This window comes from Calidris pugnax, unplaced genomic scaffold (assembly GCF_001431845.1).
Source record: "Calidris pugnax isolate Ruff unplaced genomic scaffold, ASM143184v1 scaffold129, whole genome shotgun sequence".
Lineage (NCBI taxonomy): Eukaryota > Metazoa > Chordata > Aves > Charadriiformes > Scolopacidae > Calidris > Calidris pugnax.
The window spans coordinates 74321-94779 of NW_015090856.1; the positions used below are offsets into that span (position 1 = coordinate 74321).

The 20459-nt window shown below is 45.3% G+C and overlaps 1 protein-coding gene across 1 annotated transcript in view; it reads right to left on the reverse strand.

Moving 5' to 3' along the window:
- Positions 1–20459, reverse strand: part of PRDM16 (PR domain containing 16) — a 408246-nt gene that overhangs the window by 74314 nt on the left and 313473 nt on the right. Inside the window, exon 4 of the mRNA XM_014943939.1 lies at positions 7346–7480. Within this exon, the coding sequence (XP_014799425.1) occupies positions 7346–7480 (135 nt within the window). The remainder of the gene's footprint in view (positions 1–7345; positions 7481–20459) is intronic.

Consider the following 20459-nt stretch of genomic DNA (forward strand, 5'->3'; position numbering starts at 1 on the left):
ACGCGGCCCCGGCCTTTAAAAACCCCCGTGGATAAAACGGGATGGGCCCCACCTGTGCGATCCCTGCCCTCCCCTCCCCTTATCCCCTCCTCAGCCCCGCTCCGAACCTTCCCCGCCATTCCACCCCCAAATTAACCCAAATATTCGTATCTTGCATGCAAATGGATTAATACTGCCCGACGGAAAAGGCCCTAAAATCTCTCACTGCGAGCTTCAAACCGCAGCAGTGACACAGTCACAGACCCAAATGTTTAAGAATAGAATGCAATCTAACCCTTTGTGATTGACAAGACACCCCAAACTGCACAGAGACCCAGCCGTGCGCTTGCCAGAATCCCGAGTGTAGTTTCCATCACCATTTTCCACCGGTTTGTAACCAGTTCTCCCACTGAAGATACACCCATCCTCACCCCACTGGGGCATCAACCCAAATCACAGCCACGGAGGTGATGCCGTGCAGCTGGGGGGATCCCAGCATCTCATGGGCATCCTCAGCCCAAAAACCCTCCCCTGGCAGCAGGACACATCCTTAGGTGTCCTACAGGTGTAGGGAGGTGAAGGCATTTCAGAGAGATTGCCCTCAGATGGGATAGCTGTATTTATGGATTCCACAAGTGGTATAAAAATCTCCTTTTTCTCTTTTTTTTTTTTTGTAATTTGCACTTCGACTCTCTTTTCCTGCTTGGTCAAGAAAAGCTTTTCCCAGGACCAGCCCACGCTGAGATTAATGGCAAACCTGCCTGAAAAACAAAAGTAAAACTAGGAATAATTGCAGAGCTTAGGGCCTGACTCAGTAAAACCCAGCTCTGAACGTGCCCTCGCTTGCAGCTGGGCTGGAGAAAAAAAGAAAACAATTCCAAATAGCTGCAAAGGGACATTTCTCTTCCAGCTGGTAACCCAAAACCAAGGCAGCACGAATACACAAACCACATCTAAAAGGTACACCTAGTTTGTAGATACTTTCACAATTTTTTTGCACTGGATAAATCCTTCAGAATTATAATTCTAAATGGCAAACTTTGCCACTGTGTCATTATCTCTAACTCCTTTACCCTCCTGATTGTCCTCGGAACAAAGTACCTTCTTGTATCTAAAAACAAGCCTGTTACAGTCTTTCAAGAAATAGAGCACAAGCTTCATTAATGATTAGGGGAAAAGTTGGGTTCTGCTGGAGTCACATTAATTTCATCAAACATTTCATTATAATAATTAACTTCATCTTGCAATCATGCTACTGATGGTCTGAATTAATTAAAACTACTGCTGTGTTTCCTTTCCTTTTTTATTTGTTGTGCACCGAAAAAGATCAGCTTTACTAATCCATCAGAGCGTTTACATTCATAAATCATTTACGTTCATCGTTTATATAAAAATCCCACACGTTACCATTGCTTATTTCTCCCAGCTAAAGGGACACCTCTCCCAATTATCAGTTTTATTTATCCTAAAATAGTTAACGATGTAACTAGGGTTTGGGTAATGCTCTCACAGAGGACTGAAAATATTACAGTTCTTGATTTTTATCAAAATTATTCCAGGTAAAAATGAGAAATGGGAAAAAAGGAAGGAAAAAGGGAAGGAAAAAAGGAAAGTTCTTGATTTTTATCAAAATTATTCCAGGTAAAAATGAGAAATGGGAAAAAAGGAAGGAAAAAGGGAAGGAAAAAAGGAAAGTTCTTGATTTTTATCAAAATTATTCCAGGTAAAAATGAGAAATGGGAAAAAAAAGAAGGAAAAAAGGAAAGTAAAAAAAACAAAACCCTGAGGAAGCCTTTTCTTGTCTGGGCTGGACACAGGGATCTGCTCTCTCCTGGTTCCTGTGGCTGGGAACTCGGTGTAAGAGAAAGCAGGCTCTGGCTCCAACGTCCCACGGCACAAACCCCGGGGGTTTGGTACAATTTGGGCAAGTCTGGATGGCACAGAACCGCAGCAGAGGGTGGCCCTGGGGAGGCTGATCTCCCCCCCGAAGCCCAGCACACCCTCATCAAAGCTGCACATCTATTTTTTCTCCCCGAGAAGGAGCGTTCCTGAGGCAGACCCAGCCCAGGAACAACGTGCTAATTGTGTGTTTCCAACATCCAGGCAAAAGATGGACACAAAAGATGTCAAGTGAGAAGAGCATCCCGGTGTTACCTCCTTATTTAGGCACCTCTCGTAAGAACCAGCCCCTCTCTACCTGCACCACGAGCTGTCTCTACTATTTATCTTGGCCTCACTGCGGCAAAACGTTTGTAGTTCAGGGAAAAAAAAGAAAAAGAGTATTAGAGAACTGAGAAACCAGCTGCCACGTTTGTAGTTCAGGGAAAAAAAAAACAAAAACAAGAGTATTAGAGAACTGAGAAACCAGCTGCAGCGTTTACCTAAAGATCAAAACCCCACTAATTGCACGGCCGGGCAGGAGCGATGGGTAACGAGGAGTCAAAACCAGCCAAAAAGCTGCTGCTTTAGGTTCCTCCTCGCAAAAAAAAAAAAGCTAACCGTGCTGGAAAGCTGATGAAATAAAAGGCAAATATTTAAATATTTCTACCCGCTGTTGGTCTGAGACAACTCCCAGACCTGCCCCTGCCTCCGGGAGCCGACAACGTGTAAAACTTTGGCCCCGTGTGCTCCTGCCCAGGTCGGGGCTGCACGTTTTGCTTTTGTTCAGATGTTTTTCCTCCTTGGGAGAAGCCTTCCCTTTGTTTCAGCCCAGCCACACTGCTTTTGATTTCCTCTTTTGAAGGCTCTGTGGTACATACCCAGGAATCCTGACCAGACTCACAGGATATATATGTAAAATACATAGAAAATATTGCCATTATACATGTGTATAAGGTAAGATGTATGTATATATAAATATACATATAAGATTGGCTTCTTAAATCAAAGGCCTGATTTTTTTCCATCACTGCAGCTCCTGTTAGTCCTTCCTTTTGCAATCCACGTAACACAAACAAAAGCAGCCACTATCACCCTGAAAGCAAGCTCCCGGCTATTGTATTTATTACATCCACTCTGCTTAATATTACAGACTCCTGAATAAGAACAGCCAAACTGCTGAAGTGGTTGCCCCAGGAAGGCAGCAGCAGCAGCAGCACGAAAAAATAAAGCCCAAGTCATGTATCATTTTCCAGACGCATTTAGCAAATCCTATCACTTTTCTACCATTATTTTCCAGACCCTCAGAAACACAATTATCTCAGTCAATCAAGGATCTTCTAAGCTTTTCAAATATCTATCTAGTAAGAATAGAGAAAACTGTCTATTATTATTTTACATTTGACAATTGGTTTCGCAATTGGAAAAAAGTTAATGAAATGACTCAACTGATCTCTTTCTAAATAGCAGCATTTTAATTTGTAAATTGGGGGGAAAAAACAAACATTCAGAAGTCCCACTTCTGCTGTCAATTGCTTCATTAAAAATCCAGGTGAAAAAAAAACCTGCACGTTGCTGGGAATGTTCCCAAGTTACAGGAGTGTGAAGAGGAACAGAATCTGGTCTGGGGGGGTGCAAAGGACCATTTCCCCGTGGAAACATGTTTATTTTTTTCCTGCAAAGCAAATGGTTGTGATTAAAAGCCTGTCCTGGCTTTTTATCATCACGATGCTGCTTAGTTATTCTGGGGGTAATCTTTTTATTGCCAAAGCTTTCCTTTTCTTTATGTACTTGCAAACAGAAACCAAGCCTTTCCATGCCTACTGAGCAGCAATGATAAAGCCTTTCTCCTGCTTTTTTGAGTCCCTGTTATGGAAAAAAAAAAAAAGTACCCTGCTAGCAACATACAATTAAATAAAGTTAAAGCCAGCAGTGTCAGGAGATGGCACTGGGTAGGACCCAGCATTTATAGCAGGTCTCTGGCTTTGGGAGTCACTCTCAGAAGAGCCTGAGCTCCCTCCCTTCTCACCCGTGGGATGCTCCAGCTCCAGCAGAATCCCCCTTGTGCCCAAGAAAGTTCTCACCCATGGGATGCTCCAGCTCCAGCTCCAGCTCCAGCAGAATCCCCCTTGTGCCCAAGAAAGCAAGATTGAGGGCAGCACAAATTTAGTTTTCTAAATACAGCCCACAGGGAAAACGAGGGGATTTGTTTTTAAAGCGTATGACAGCCCTGGACACAAACCCAGAGTTCTGGGAGGAATCCAGCTCAACCCCTCGGCCCCGTGAAGCCACCACAGGCTCAAATCTCAGGAAGATGATCTGTAACACCCCCCCCACACACACTTCCTTATTATTCATATGGAAATAAAAAGTAATGAAGTGTAAAAACATATTGTACCCTCCAACTAGATCTAACCACAGTGTCTGAAACTGTGTGCCACCTTTATGTTGGTATTTAGTGGTCCGGTGTTTCTTAGGACCGGGATGAAGAACTTGATTTTGCAATCTAGTAAGTTTATTTTGAGCACCTAAAACTTCGAATAAAGGGGTTTGTACCCAAAAGGCACCTTGGCTACTTGTGAATTATGAACTCGCTGAGTTTGGTGGAAGCAGGTATCAGCTCACAGACGTACCCGCTTATGTTTGGTGTTCTTCTTTTCTATTTATATTTACATCTTACACTTTTAGTTTTTGTGAGAACCAAACACACTCCCAGCCATCCCTCCCTACCCTCTGAAGCTCCACAATCCAAAAGAATCATTATCAGTTTCAGTAACAGAAGTAACCACCAACCCACACCAGTGGAGAGAGATGGTTTTGTGAGAGAAAACTTGGAATGAATAGGAAATTCCAGAACAAACATGGTTCAATTCTCTCCTATAAATAATAATACAAAAATCCACACAGATTTTAAGGTGCTGCTGATTGCTGTAAACACTGTCCCTGGGGCAGTGGGTCCACGGGCTGCCATCATCAATAGCTTGGGAAATAGCAGATCCTTACTCAGGCCATACTCCTCTCCCCCAAAGCATCCAGTGCCTCCAGTTATCAACCACCATCATCTGCTGCTTTTTATACTGGGTTTTCTCATTCCCACCAGCTGACCTGACCCGGGACTCTTCAGTCTTTTGGGAAAGAAAGGCCGAGGGGGAGAAAACCCTTTGCTTTGCTGCTGTTTTGTTATACCCTGGCACCTTTTTATTTTCTTCCTCCTCAAGAGAAGCACTTGCTTGCTGCCCACCCCTTTTTATTTGACTTTTAGTAAATTTATTTATTAGGAAGTTTTAAAAGAGTGGTCATTACAGAGGAAAAAAATAATAATGAAGCAAAGCAGATGTGTGTGTCTGATAACCAGCTGTTCTTCCCACTCAGATGGCTGCAGGAACTACAAACATGCACCACCACCAACCTCCAGATGAGGGACAAGGACAGAAGGACACGCAGTGGACTGGGCTTGGAATAAAGTGTGATACAGCCTTCAGGTTCCTGGCAAATTCCATATATATATATGTATATGTACTCCTTATCTAAGCATTTATAAGAACCTGGGAAAAACCATCCATGTACAAGTTAGTATTCTAAAAAGAAGAAATGCGTATTTGTGTAAAAAAATCTGTATGAACTCAGTTTCTTTCCTCAGACTTTAAGAAAACTGAATTAAAAATAATATTTGCTTTTTTCTTTTCCTTTAATATTTGTGCTGCTTCTACTGCTGCAGGTAAAAATTCTTGGGAATAACTCAGTTTATTTCCTCAGACTTTTTTAAAGAAAACTGAATTAAAAATAGTATTTGCTTTTTTCTTTTCCTTTAATATTTGTGCTTCTTCTACTGCTGCAGGTAAAAATTTTCAGGAACAGCTTCCCCACCCTTTTGAAGGGTTTTCTGCGCAGAACGACGGACGGTAAAAGACCTGAGTCACAGGAGAGGGAAAACACAAGGGCTCCCAAGACATTCATCCCGTCATTGTGTGAAACCAAGACCAGTGTGTGTCACAGAAAGCACCAAGACACGGACTCGATGATAAATGTTGGCTCTTGGTTCTAAGGCTCCTCATTTTAAGAGCCCTTGGAGCAGCGGTGAGTTGGGCTCAGGAGCAATCAGCAGCTCATGGGAACTAAGGAGGTGGAAATTTTAGAGTTTTGTGCCTCCATCTCTTCTAGATTGCTTAAATCACCAACATTTGTGATATTCTTGTATACTTTTTTTTTTTTTCAGCATCCAAAGCTAAGTTATTTAAAAGCATTTTCAAACAGGACGTTCCCTGAGCTACTCTCATTGTCCGTGAGCTGGTTTAATTCAGATTGACTCTCCCTTCCCTGGCAGCCACAGATTTTTAAATGCTTTTGTTAGATGTGTATTTTTCCACCCTCAGCTCATTTTTTGTGTGCATCCAAATATGCCTCCTGTTTGCTACCTGGTAACAACATTAAGACTGCATTTCTCATTTAAATTAGGTCTGAAACAGTGACTTCTTTTTGGATTGTACTCAACTGGGTTAGCAGAACTCCCAACTGGGATTGTTCATCTTGAACCCGTTTCTGGGTTTAAGCTTCAAAGACCTTTAGAAACATCAGCTAACATTATCAAAATGCTATTAATCCCATGTAATATCCCTCACCCCCACCCAGAGACTGTTCTACCTGCGTTTCTGTAATATGCATATTTGGTTTTGACTCTTCTTCCTCCTCAACAGAATCCCAAACCATCTCCCACTCATTTGGATTGTACTCAACTGGAGGTTAGGAGAACTCCCAACTGGGATTGTTCATCTTGAACCCGTTTCTGGGTTTAAGCTTCAAAGACCTTTAGAAACATCAGCTAACATTATCAAAATGCTATTAATCCCATGTAATATCCCTCACCCCCACCCAGAGACTGTTCTACCTGCGTTTCTGTAATATGCATATTTGGTTTTGACTCTTCTTCCAAAAGAACCACCTGGAGATGCTGAACTTACTCTTCAGTGACTGGGAGGGGAAGAGAGACCCCACCAAAGCCCCAGCTCTCCCCTAACCAGACCCTCTCTTGATAACTGGTACTGTCTAGATGCCCTTGTTCACCTCCCCTTGAGCTCTACTCCTAATGGTAAAGGCCTGACATACGGCAGTGACGTCACAGGAAGCCAATTTCAGGAAGTTTGGACTTCACAAGAAAAAAACCAACCAAAAAAGTGTCCTTAATGTGGGTAGAAAAACTCTACTGAGTTTACTCAAACTAAAAAACCAGTAACTTCTGTTTTATCTCAGGGAACCTCCAGGAATATGGAGGCTGACTAAGGCTGCTGACTGTTGTTGAGATTAAAGTACTTGTCTTGGCCTTGCTGACCCCAAATTAGCTAACGAAGCGGAACGGCCAACCAGCACCTTGAGGGGCAGGAGGGGGACACACCTCGAGAGAAGGTGATAGCAGCTTCCATGGAAATTGCTCGCCCAGCATCTCCTCCCTGGTGTTGGAGTACAGCAACGGAGGGATTGCCAGAGTCATTACCTGGTCGTTAACGTGGCACACGGCGAGGTTCTGCTCGTCACAGGAACAGGCCACACGGATGTACTTCAGCCAGTTCCCGGCTCCGCTCTGGTTGGCATCGATGCAGAACTTCTCATTGCCCAGCTCATCAGCAATCTGCAGGGGAACAGGAGGAGAAGAAACACGTGGGTCAGGAAGAAGAAAGGAAGGAGAATTATTTGCAACGTGGGATTCCAAACAAGAAATAGTAAGGAGAAAGCTGGATGGTATATATCATTAATAGAGACATATGACAAGACTAAAATCAGCTCTTGGGCATAATCTGGAGGTCCTGGTTGGCAGAACTTCTGAGGACACACATCAGAGCGGCCCATGAGCAACAGGCTCAGGACTACATTGTCTATGGAGACAAACACACAGTTCCATCACCCACAGCAGCTTCAGTAATCAAAGCAGGTGACTTCTCTGAACTGTATTAATTCTGATGACAAGACCCTTCAACTGCTCCACCTTCACATTGTCTATTTGATCCTTTCATGCAGGAACATTTTTTATCATAAATAAAAGATTTCATTCCTTTTTTTTTGAGTAAACTTTCAGAATAGGTCACTTTCCACAGTGCTGAGAAATTATATTTTTTAAAAAGCTGCAACAAATGCTGCTTTTGTTTTTATAACTACAACACTAGAAATGCACTGACATCAGGGGATCTGTGTGGTTGGAGGCAAGATAAAATTTGACTAGTGTGCAAAACAGGAATCCTTCCAAATAAAAGCCCTCAGATACTGAAAAGTCCGGGTGTGGGGGAAAAAAGGGGTTAATTAAAAGGTTGCGGTCTAAAGAAAACCACTGTTTTACCAGGAAGAGACTTAGCAATTTTTCTTTCTTAAGAGAGCAAAGTAAGTTCAGTGACACAGAAATGGAAAAGGTGCTCAGTGTTTCACACCAACCTTCCTGATGATCCATTTCAGAACTCACCCAAAAAAGTACATTTTAAAAATCACACAGCACACCACCAAAATGAGGAAAAGCCCACTGAGTCCTAAGCGTGGCAAGACTGTATTCTGCTCGTGAGGGGCCTCCTGATTAAAAAACTTATTTTTTTCCTCAGACTTAGATTTCCCTCTACCCCTACTAGACCCTGTGTCATTGCAAATTACTTCAGTCATCAAAAGCTCTTAACATGCTTTTACCAGCAATTAATTCTCTCAAAATCTCGTGGGATACGATAATACTTTCCCATCTATTTCAAGATGGGAAAAAAAAAAAAAAAAGAAAAGGTAGGGTCAAAGGAAAGGAAAAATTAAAAGACAATGAAATGGACGAAGGTAAAATCATGTCATTAGCGTTTGGCTTCTTCCTTCCTAGGAAATCAAAATATGGCACTGGAGCTTCAGTGAAACACTGCGTTTCCTCCCAGAATAGGTGTGTGTTTGGGACAAAACTGGTGAGAGAAACACCAGATTTTGTGTTCATTTCCATTAACCCCCTGCTTTGGAATAGTTTCTTACCGACGGGGCTGCAGGAGGTTTAGCCCCACGGACAGGCTCTGTCTCTAACAACGGTAACGCAGCAGGGGAGCTGCTTGAAAATAATGCACAAAAGCATTTAAACAAATACTAGTATTTTACAGAAATACTATGCACGGCAACACCACGCACCCAAAGTGTCCTTTAGTTTAATGAGGATTCCTAATGAACTCCCTTCACAGCTAATGAAATAAGAGAAGGAGATGGGCACCAAACCCCTGGAGCATCCCCCGTGTTCCCAGGTTATCGCTCCTTCCCGGCACCCGGAGCCAAGCCCCCTCTGATGGATTCGAGTTGGGCATTCAAAGATCACGAGGAACGTGCCATCAGTAGCCACTTCGGGCAAGTTTGGCTTGGGTGACTTCCTGGGAACACAGGAGCAGGGGCAGTGACGGGAGGTTAGTTCTCCATTCAACCCTCTTGGCCACGAAACACCATCCTTCCTCTTGGAGAAAACCCTGCCTTGTCCGTGCCTGGCATTCCAGCCTCCTGAGTAAATAAAACAGGAGTTGCACAGGCAATGTCCTTTGCCACACTGCCCCAGTTAATGTCCAGAGCAGATCTATCTCCTCGGAGCAGTGAATGGGGAACGAGATCCCTGCCCAAACCAGCCTGGCAAGGCACCGCTGGGAAACACCATCCCAGGACGTTTTCTGCTGGATACCTCGTTAAAATTATATTGGCACCTTCTGCTTCATGGGAGCTGATTCCCAGTCATTTGTTTCATTTCTGTCTTGTTTGTCGATGTTTTCAAAGCAGGCTCTAGCAGCGGTGATCCCTCCTGGACTTGTGCCTTGACTCATCCCCATGTGGGTCACGGCCGCAGGGGGTTTCATGGGATCATGGAGTTGTTGGAGTTGGAAGGGACCTTCTGGAGATCATCCAGTCCAACTCCCCTGCCAAAGCAGGGTTGCTCAGAGCACATCACTCAGGAGCATCCAGGTGGGGCTTGAAGATCTCCAGAGAAGGGGACTCCACACCCTCCCTGGGCAGCCTCTTCCAGGGCTCTGCCACCCTCACCCCAAAGAAGTTCTTCCTCAGATTGGAGTGGAACTTCCCATGGTCCAGCTTGTGCCCGTTGCCCCTCGTCCTGTCACTGGGAACCACGGAAAAGAGTCTGGCTCCATCATCCCTCAACCCACCCTTTAGATCCTTGTCAGCATTAATGGGGTCTCCCCTCAGCCTTCTCTTCTCCAGGTTGAAGAGTCCCAGCCCCAGTTCCCGCTCCTCCCGTGCAGCCTCTCTCCTTCTCCTTCCCACCTCCGCTGTACCTGGCACCAGATCTCCTCACTCTCAAAGCCCTGTCCCGCTCTCCCCTCGGTCCCCCCAGTCCCTCCAAGCCCATCACTCCCAATCCCATCGCTTCCCATCACTCCCCAGTTGAACAACTCCCACCCCAGCCCTCCCCTGGCTTCTCTCTTCATCTCCCCGTTGCCTCCTCTACCATAACCAGGGCCTCTCCTCGTTTCTTCTCCCACAATAAACACAGCTCCCTTCCCTAAGGGGAGGAAGGGAGGGAATAGAGGGATTTCCTCAGGCAAAGGAGTCTCAGATCATTAAAACGTGTTACTGAACGTAGCCAAGAGCTGAACCCAACAGCACGAGTTAGCCCCTTCCCAGTGAGGACCACTGGGTTTCCAGATCCCCCCAGTCAGAAGAGCTGCCGCAGTTTCTAGGTGACCTTCAAATGCTGGAGTTTGGGAGTGTGTTTGATCCCTTTTTTTTTTTGATACTCCCCTCAAAATTGGTTGCATCTATTCAGGTCAGTGTTAATAAGGTCTCCCCTCAGCCTTCTCCAGGCTAAGGAGTCCCAGCTCTCTCAGCCTTTCCTCATCAGGGAGATGCTCCAATCCCTCCATCATCTTTGGTGCCCTATTAAAAGAACCACCTGGAGATGCTGAACTTACTCTTCAGTGACTGGGAGGGGAAGAGAGACCCCACCAAAGCCCCAGCTCTCCCCTAACCAGACCCTCTCTTGATAACTGGTACTGTCTAGATGCCCTTGTTCACCTCCCCTTGAGCTCTACTCCTAATGGTAAAGGCCTGACATACGGCAGTGACGTCACAGGAAGCCAATTTCAGGAAGTTTGGACTTCACAAGAAAAAAACCAACCAAAAAAGTGTCCTTAATGTGGGTAGAAAAACTCTACTGAGTTTACTCAAACTAAAAAACCAGTAACTTCTGTTTTATCTCAGGGAACCTCCAGGAATATGGAGGCTGACTAAGGCTGCTGACTGTTGTTGAGATTAAAGTACTTGTCTTGGCCTTGCTGACCCCAAATTAGCTAACGAAGCGGAACGGCCAACCAGCACCTTGAGGGGCAGGAGGGGGACACACCTCGAGAGAAGGTGATAGCAGCTTCCATGGAAATTGCTCGGAAAACAAGATGAATCATCAACGTTCAACTATTGATTTGAAGCCACCAAACACTTTGGGGATAGAGTTATTAGCAGAGAGTTTTTAATGATTTGAATAAGCAGCAGCCCACTAACCTCCCAGTACCATTCATTTATACAGCAGCAATCAGTGATTAAGTCACCCCGGGAATACAGTATGGCAAACTCCAGGTCTACACAAATAGTTTATTTTATTTCATAGCTGTATCTTACAGATCCTCCCTTCCACGTTGTAGAATGGTTTGGTTAGAGACGCTCAGAGAGCTCTGGGAAAACCCAGAAATCAGCTCAAATTCACCCGCTGCTTTGCAGGGCCCCTGCAGGAGGTTGGGCAGCTCTGCTTCAGAGAAAGGTCCCAGCTCAGCTAGAAATCACCCGAAACTCTGTGGTTTCGTCCGAGTGGGGCTTTAAAACCCAGAGAGGGGGTGTGAGATCTCACAGATCAAAACGAGAAACAAAAGAAAAAAAAGAAAAAAAAGAGGTTGTATGAAACCCTGAGAACTTAAGCTCCTGTTTTTCACACACACTCACTCCGCTCCACAAATAGAACAAGGCATCTCAAACTAAGGCCCCGCAGCATCTCCGAGTGGTATTTTGCATATTACTGCCCCTTATAGAGCCCTTTCCTTCTGCTCTTATCCATGAGGAGCCTTTGAAATCGGAACAGCTGGAAAACAAAGTAAATGCTGTGGAGGGCGAGTGGACGGAGCAGCGTTACCAGCAGCGCCGATGTCAAACAGCAGGAAGCCATCCCTTGCCAGTTCAACCACAGCAAAGTAATTACACGAGTTCCCCTATCCTGGGAGATATTTTAGTAAGAGGCAACACTTTTTAATGAGGGAATTTCCTAGCATTTTTTGCTAACACGTTTTTCCTTCACAACTGCGATGGGCTGGAAGTCCATCTGCACGTGGGAAGAAACTGCAGAAGGTACGAGCCCCTGAAAGGCAGCACAGGAGGAGGAAGAGGAGGAGGAGGAGGAGGACCATCATCACAGCCCTGACCCATGGCAGCATCACCCCCCAGCAGGACACATGGACCCTGCGACTGAGCCACTGAAGAGGAAGTCAAGACACTTTGCCTGATTAATAACAGCATTTTTTTCCTGGGTGCCCACGCTCCAGGAGCAAAGAAAGAACAGGTTAAACTACTAGTTATTTAGTACCTGGCAGTTAGATATTCATTAGACACTCGCAATTTATCTCAGGTGCCAAAATAAAAGCAAGGTACTACCTGCAAGAGCACAGGCTAGGCTCAGAAATCCTGCCCTTTAATGGCAATTGTTCCATAAAAATACCAATATTTGCAAACACATGGTATATGCCTTTCCCCTCCTGCTGAAGTCAGAAATAAAGGCGGTACCTCCAATACTTTAAACATTAATTTACTAGGATGCTTCAATATTTGTTTAACAAAGTGTCAAACTGTCCGGAAAGGATGATTTTCCCCAGGCTGGGTGGGATGCAGCACGGGAATCAGCTGCTCACACCAAGGGCTGCCCCACCAGCTACAGAGCAGGGGCAATGTGAGTGGGTCCAGCTTTTTGTGGTTGACACCTCTAATTAAAGACCATGCTCACACGCTCACGCTCTTTTCTGATGCTCTATGTGAAAGTTACACCACTATTTAAAAAATACTGAGAAATTCAATAGCAATCACAAAGAATGATCTGGGGTATATACTGTTTCCTCTGTCAAATATGCACACAGAATAATATTCTAAGTCCCTCTCCCCCACCTTAAAAAACTCCAAAGAACCAAACTGAAACCTTTTAGCACATCTTCTTCCAGTTCAGACCAGAAGGAAATCAGAAATTTCCTCTGCCAAAATTCTTCAAACCAACTGTTTACAAGTCAATGTCAGTAACAGAAAAAGTCTTCTGTTTGAGGGCTTGCTTTTGGAATGCACTTAAATCGTTCATTTTTATATGTTTTTCAGAAGCAGCAGGACCAGCGCTGAGAGATAAGGGGTGCTCTGGAGGAGACCAAATGGAGAAGGAAAAGGGAGGCAAATAGTGTTATCTCTGGGTAAATTAAAGATGGCAAATGGAAGCACGGAGGGATTCATCCCGCAGGGAACTGCTGGAAGGCTCAGCTCCCCACAGCCACCTGCTTTGGGATGTACTCATTAAAACAGTCATATCTATTAAAGCAACTGATTATTCACAGTTAAGACCAGAACTAAGTTATCTCTGTCAAGGACTAATCAGGAGCTTTAACCATAAGACCATTCATCCATAGATACCCCTGTGCTCCTGGACAGGTGAAGGATGGCATCAGACATTTAGCACCAACAGCAAAAATAAAAGATGCCACAGGGAAAAAAAAAAAACAAAAACACAAAACCAAACCAAAAAACAAAGAAACAATAAACCCAAAACCACCACCACAAACAACAAAAAAAAAACCAAACCCAGAAAATCATGTGTAATTAGCGGGAATCTGACTGTGTGTATTTGAAACTTAATAGTTGTGCTTCTGTTTGCTCTTTGCGCTCAGGCGAGCTCCGAAACCAGTGAGGGAACAGAGAGGTCTCTCTGATGGGTAATTTGGCTTAGACGTTAAAAGAAGAGGGGGAAAAAAGGGAGGTAGATAAGGAAGGGGAGGAAAAGACAAATTAAATTTATAATTGGTAACATTTTTGCACGTCTAAAACCATCACGTGCCAATATTCCAGCCAGTTTCAGGGCAACGCGCTTTACTTTCTTGATTATCCAGGATGATTATCCAGGATCATTGCCCCCCAAAAAGCTGGTCAGTGCAAGAACACACTTTGTCTGTCTCAGCTTTCCCCCGAGTCAAACCCCAGGCGGCCCCGGCCGGACCCTGGCACTTGCAGACCTGCTGGAAAATCACGCTTTCATCTGGCCTGCAGCCCGTGGGCATCCTCATAAAGTTAATTATTGTGGGGGCACTTCCTTTGCCTCATCTCCCTCTGATCACTCTTCCATTTTATCCCACCCACCCAATCATGGATTTCTTACTGCTTGGTTGTATTTTTTTTCACTGAACACGCCAAAAAGCTAAGTTCATCTTTTTTCCCCCTCTGCCGCAGATGGTGAGTTCAGTATATACTTTTATTTATTAACTCAAGGCACCTCCCATCACTTTTGTCTTCAAATCCAACAGTTCATCCAAGTATTCTCAGCTCCGCTCCCCTTCCTCGTGGGTACCAGGGCCAGGATTTTGTCTTGCTGAGATATTTGCTCTCTTTTCCCCTCTCTGAAGCCCCCATCCTTTCCTCTTTGGTCTGTCTGGTTAAAACAAATAACGCACCTCCCTGTTCATTTGGATTCTGGGGGTTTAAACCATCCCCGATGCAGAGACACGGATTTTGGCTGCGGAGGCCGAATTTTGGCTACGGTTGAGGTTCAGACTCATCTCCAGGCAGCCAAAAGGAAATTGTTGTCATGTTCCAGGACTCACTTTGCAGCTTCATCTGCCGTCTGCTGAACGGCATTCGGGATTTGAATCCAAAAGGCTCATTGATCTCGCAAAGGCTCTGCTTCATAATTTATTAACATCAGAAATGCTGAGTTATGAAGCAAAAGTTATGGAAAAAGTCTCTCGAACGTTTACAATTTTTTTTGCACATCATTTGAGGTTTCCTGCTTCTCTAATTTGTGGGCTCTCTGTTGGGTTGTTTCTTTCACGTTTTAATGGGCAGCGTCCAACATTTGGCCTCCACAGAGGTGTGCCGTAGGACTGGAATGCCTGGGGATCTGTCGTCAGTTAGCTTAATGGATTCCTAGTGTGCATGAAGAAACGAAGCAACCATGAGTTTGCCATCAGTGACCCAGCGTCCTGTTGCTATAACATCCCTCCCCAGAAGCCGAAAGTGTAATAAACCTTCTCATCCCATAGTTGCAGGATCTGCCTTTGACAGTTTGGCTGATGTACGCATTTTATTTGGCAGGAGTTAGAGGGAGATTTTTTTCCCTTTTTTTTTTTTTTTTTCCCCTTTTTGCTTTAATGACCCACAAGCTGATTTAGAGCAATAAACTGTTGCCATGAAGTTTTGTTGTGTTTCTTTTAAATAAAGGGGAGGGAGGGACCGCTACAATTTATGACTTTCAGAACTAACTGAAACAGAAAGTCCATTCTTGCCACAAAATGAAGAGAAAAAGACTTCATCCAGAGAAACACCTCTGTCAATGTGTAGACATGAAGCCTAGATGAACTCATAAATCCAGCGCTCTGCCTGCAATTAAGCAGGCTTCCTGGTGATTTGACAAAGAGTTAATGAGAAACGTGTCAGACAAAAACAGGTCATAGCACTGAAAGCCGATGGGAAGAGCAGCCGAGCCAAACCCGGCTTGTTTGCTGCCCCCAGCCCAGGGCCACAGGAAAGGCTCCAAGGACCTTCAGCCACATCTACTTTTCTTTGTGTGATTTGCTTCTCCAGACCTAAGATTCTCCGGTGCAGCCTTGGGGCCAGCTCCTCGTCACCAGAAATGCCAGATGATAAGGAGAGAAATTCCCTGAAAGGCTCTACCTGTGCTTTAGCTGAGATCCGTGTGGGAGAGCCCTCGCCATCGCCCTGAGCGAGCTCCCCGTGCCTTCCTCTTCAAAACACTCATTCATGGGACACGTGGCCACGTGTGGTCCAGGGGGGTCAAGGTTCCAGTTCTAAATGATTGCAGGACCAGAGAACTTCATCCATCCGTGACTGACTGTCCAGCTCCACACATCGGCTGCGTGGCATCCTCAGGAGCACCTCAACATCCACATTCTTTGCAACAACACTTTGAGATCTTCAGCAGAAGGAGACAACCCAGATGGGTCGCATCAGTGGGACCTATGATGCCAGGGAGATGCAGGATGGACCACATCCGAGCCCCGTGTCGTGTCCGAGCCCGGCTGGTGGGAGGCAGCTACGTCTCCTCAGCCAACAGGAGAGAGACCATTTCAAGTTTTTAAAAGACCGAGCGCTTTTGAACTTTCTCTCCCACTCCCACACATGTCTGGAGTGGAAATTTTCCACTGGTGTATGCATTTCTGTTGTGCTACCGTATTATCTGGTTTCATGAAGGGATCTGAAGGAAAAATATCAGCAAGCTGCAGGGAAGGCTGTTACCGAGACATATTTCTGTCACGAAAAAAATAACCTCCTCGTTCTTTTTTCCACCACATCTGAAGAACGGGAGGAATCACATGAAACAAGGCTGTTTTCTACCAAAAGGCCCTGTTCGGTTTCCAAAGCAGAGGAGTCTGGAGAGCTCACACCAGCTTTGTAAGCCAGGCTGAATTTCTTGAGCCTGTTTGAATCCAACTGAGCCTTTTGAAGCTCTGCCCATTATTAACTGCTGTTCTCTTACGTACCAGCACAAACCAGCCAGTATTTCCTCTGTGATTCTGTGATTCGCATCGGGATAAAAGTCTGCAAAATTGCAGTGTCACTGATGTGTCTTTCAAGCCTGGCAGATCCGTTCCAGCTGAAGGTTCATGGGACCCGACGGTAAATACAAAGCCTCACGGGAGGAACCGACAGCAGCAATAATTACACCACACACCATTCATAGAGCTCTTAAATATCATCTCCAGGAAAGCATCTCCTGCTTGATGCAACAGGCACCAACATTCCAGATGCTGTATTGAACACAGCAGAGAGAATTCTGGCCAAAGGGGTAAAGAGGAGAAACCAAGAACTCTTGATAAAAACCAACACCAGCTCTGCTTTCCCTCTCCTGTGCATGGGCTCCTTACAGTCCTGCTCTGAGGGGTAGTTTTGCTGCCCAGAAGACAACCCCGAATAACACAGGATGTCAAAGGAGGTGCTGCCAATGCCAGTGCCCGTCGATGCACTAAACAACCCCAGGCTGGGGGAAGAGCGGCTGGAAAGCTGCCCAGCAGAAAAGGACCTGGGGGTGTTGGTGGACAGCCATGAACCAGCACTGTGCCCAGGTGGCCAAGAAGGCCAATGGCATCCTGGCCGGTATCAGCAACAGCGTGGCCAGCAGGAGTAGGGAAGTGATGGTTGGACCAGATGATCTTAAAGGTCCCTTCCAACCCAGACAATTCTGATTCCATGGTGGTGCCTCTGGACTGGGCACTGGTGAGGCCTCACCTCGAGGGCTGGGTTCAGTTCTGGGCCCCTCACTACAAGAAGGACATTGAGGTGCTGGAGTGTGTCCAGAGGAGAGCCACCAAGCTGGGGAGGGGTCTGGAGAACAAGTCATCCGAGGAGAGGCTGAGGGAACTGGGCATGTTTAGTTTGGAGAAGAGGAGGCTGAGGGGAGACCTCATTGCCCTCTACAACTCCCTGAAAGGAGGGTGTAGAGAGGTGGGGGTTGGCCTCTTCTTCCAAGGGAATAAGAACAGGAGCAGAGGGAATGGTCTGAAGTTGGGGCAGGGGAGGTTTAGATTAGATCTGGGATGACTTTACTAGGAGAGGGTGGTCAGGGCCTGGAACAGCCTGCCCAGGGAGGTGGTGGAGTCACCATCCCTGGAGAGATTTAAGAAACGTGTAGACGTGGCACTTCAGGGCATGCTCTAGTGCCCGAGATTGTTGGGGGCTTTTCTTGTGTGTGTACGGTTGGACTCGATGATCTCAAAGGTCGCTTCCAACCATGAAGATTCTGTGATTCTGTGAAACCAATTCTACCCCCTCATGTTTCTCTCCCACCCTCATTCCCTTCGGGGGCGACGGGCAAAGCTCGCGCAGCAACATCTAATCACCACGCAGGGAAACTTAAAGAGTGAAAATGTCAAAACAGAAGAGGACTTTTGAGATGATGGCAGGCATTTATCTCAACACAAGCTCATTTTTCACTGGTAACGTAATTCATACCACCCTGATTTAAATTAAACAGCAAACCGTAAAAAATTACACTTGAATCAAATCAGAGAGCTGCCTCGGATATTGTACACACAAGTCAAGAGAGGAATTGCCAGTTCTTTGTAAAATACACACACACAAAAACTTTGAAGTTTTCCTCCCCCCCAAAAAAAAGATTGCAAGACATCACACTTTTTTTTGTGTTCTACTTCATTTTAAAAAATAGTAATAAAATTGTGAAAGCTAAAAGAGATGGAAAATAAATGGGAACTTGAGAGAAGTCTTCATCTGATAAACAAAAGACGAGGCTGAGTGCAGGAAGAGGAGGATTTAGAGCTTCAGGACATTTCATTTCATTTTAGTCAGGAAGAGGGAGCAGAAGCACCAAGTACAGCAAGAACCAAGTTCCAAGGGACTAAAGCAGACACCATCCAGCAGCATCTCACAGCTTCTATGGAGATACTAAACGCTTCAGGGAATGCTCAGCCTGGTACTATTTCACATGGAAGACGTGGTGCTAAAAGGGCTCTCTCTAACGAAGGAGTGCCAATTAGCCAAGGGGAAGAGAGACCAGGGCAGCGCTCCTGGCAAAAGGCAGCAAACGCAGGCACAGAGGCCGAACAGAACCTTATTGTACAAAGACAAGGACAATTTCCAATGGTGATTTCTCCAAGAGTCCTCCTACCTCTTGAGGCACAGCTCCCCAGACAGCTCTCCTCAGCCTTCTTCCCCAGCGCTCCAGCTAAATAAGCTTTGCTATTTTTCAAAATTATTCCCATAATCCAGCTGCAGAGCTGGACACGGAAGAATTTTTCCTAAATTTCCCTAAAGAGCACATCAAAACGCCAGCAGCCCCCAGCCCTGGTGCAGGGTGGAGGCTGGTGGCTCCAGAACGACCATTGAGCAGAACATCTGACTCACCATCACTTTGAGCAGATCCATAAGACTTCAGGTCTTTGCCTCATTGTTCTACAAGCTCGTTACACATGTCTCAATGATGCTCAGCCTTGGGGAACTTTGCCACTTTTGGCAGCCTTTTGGAAACGGTAGATGGCCTACAGACACCTGATTCCTGGTGCAAAAGTGCCAAAGAAACAGGAAGGTGCCCAAGGAAATAGGACCACTCTCTTTCTGATCACTTTTCCTTATTCCCTGCCCAGTATTTGTGGTCCCTTGGCAGGTCGAGTTGTGTCACATGGTGGAGATGCCAGTTCCACAGCTGTCTTTTTGCTGGAAATACTCATGGATGTGCTGCTGAGGATGGAAATGTGCACAGTACTGAACAACTACTTCTTGCGAATTCTGCAAATTAGGGTCCAAAATCACATGGTTGTCTTAAAATTCGTGAAATGACGCAAGATGCTGACGGATTCTCTTTGCTTTCTTTTTGGTTTCTGTTGTCTGTAATTAATTGACCTTGGGGTTCCCCTGTGCCCAGCAATTAAGAAAGCTGAGGTTCTCTACTCATCAATTATTTCCAGGAACTGGGACTCTACACTGAACATGAAAAGAGGTGAGACATGCACCATCTGTTATGATGAAACCAAAGAAATTGGCTCTTTCCCCTTATTCATACTCCAAAGGTGCTGCTGCTGTAACGAAAACACAGCCAGCCTTAAAAATAAATTCTGATCAGCTCCTTTAGGCGTGTTTTGGGCGTTTCGCTAGATCAGTACGTATGGAAGTTACTGCTGCTTGTTTTAAATCATTTCTTAATACTACAACTTTATTTTAATAACGTTTTGGGAACAGGGTTGTGGAACACCACTAACATGTAGACCTCTTCAGAGTGATTTATGGAAAGCACCGAGTGCCAAAACCATTTGCCACATTTTACACTCTGGCCAAAAAAGTAGCAGAGCCTTCAAGTGCCCATTCATAGTGCTAATATCAATTACCAAATACCAGCCCTTTCACAGCATTAGCAAAGCCCACCGACAGGTCTGGCAGGAGAAGACCCCCATGAAATAACATTATCTTACGGGCTCTGACAAGCCATTTCCTCGGGAAGAATTCGGATCCTGGTTGGACACTCCCTTCTCCTGCAAACCCCACACTTTCAGATTACACTTGACCATTAACAATATATGAAAAAAATTCTAACATCAATTTTCCAGGTACCCCAGGGTAAGGTGAATGGATTCAGAGAGCTGAAGTTCCTGAAATAGCATATATTTTCCATTCAATTAATAGATTTGGGGATGTGTGGCCCAAGTTGAAGTAAGAGGAAGATGCTGGTAACTGATGCCCAGATAATTAAGCCCACGTCCTGTGGCGTATCTGATGGATACAACTTCTGTGTCTCACTCCCTAAAACTGAGAAGAGAATTATTCTTAAAGCTCAATACCTGGGGTTACCCTGTCACCTGGTTTTGGTGGTTGGGCCACATTTTGAACACCTCAGCATCCCACAAACCAAACTGTCTGCCAGA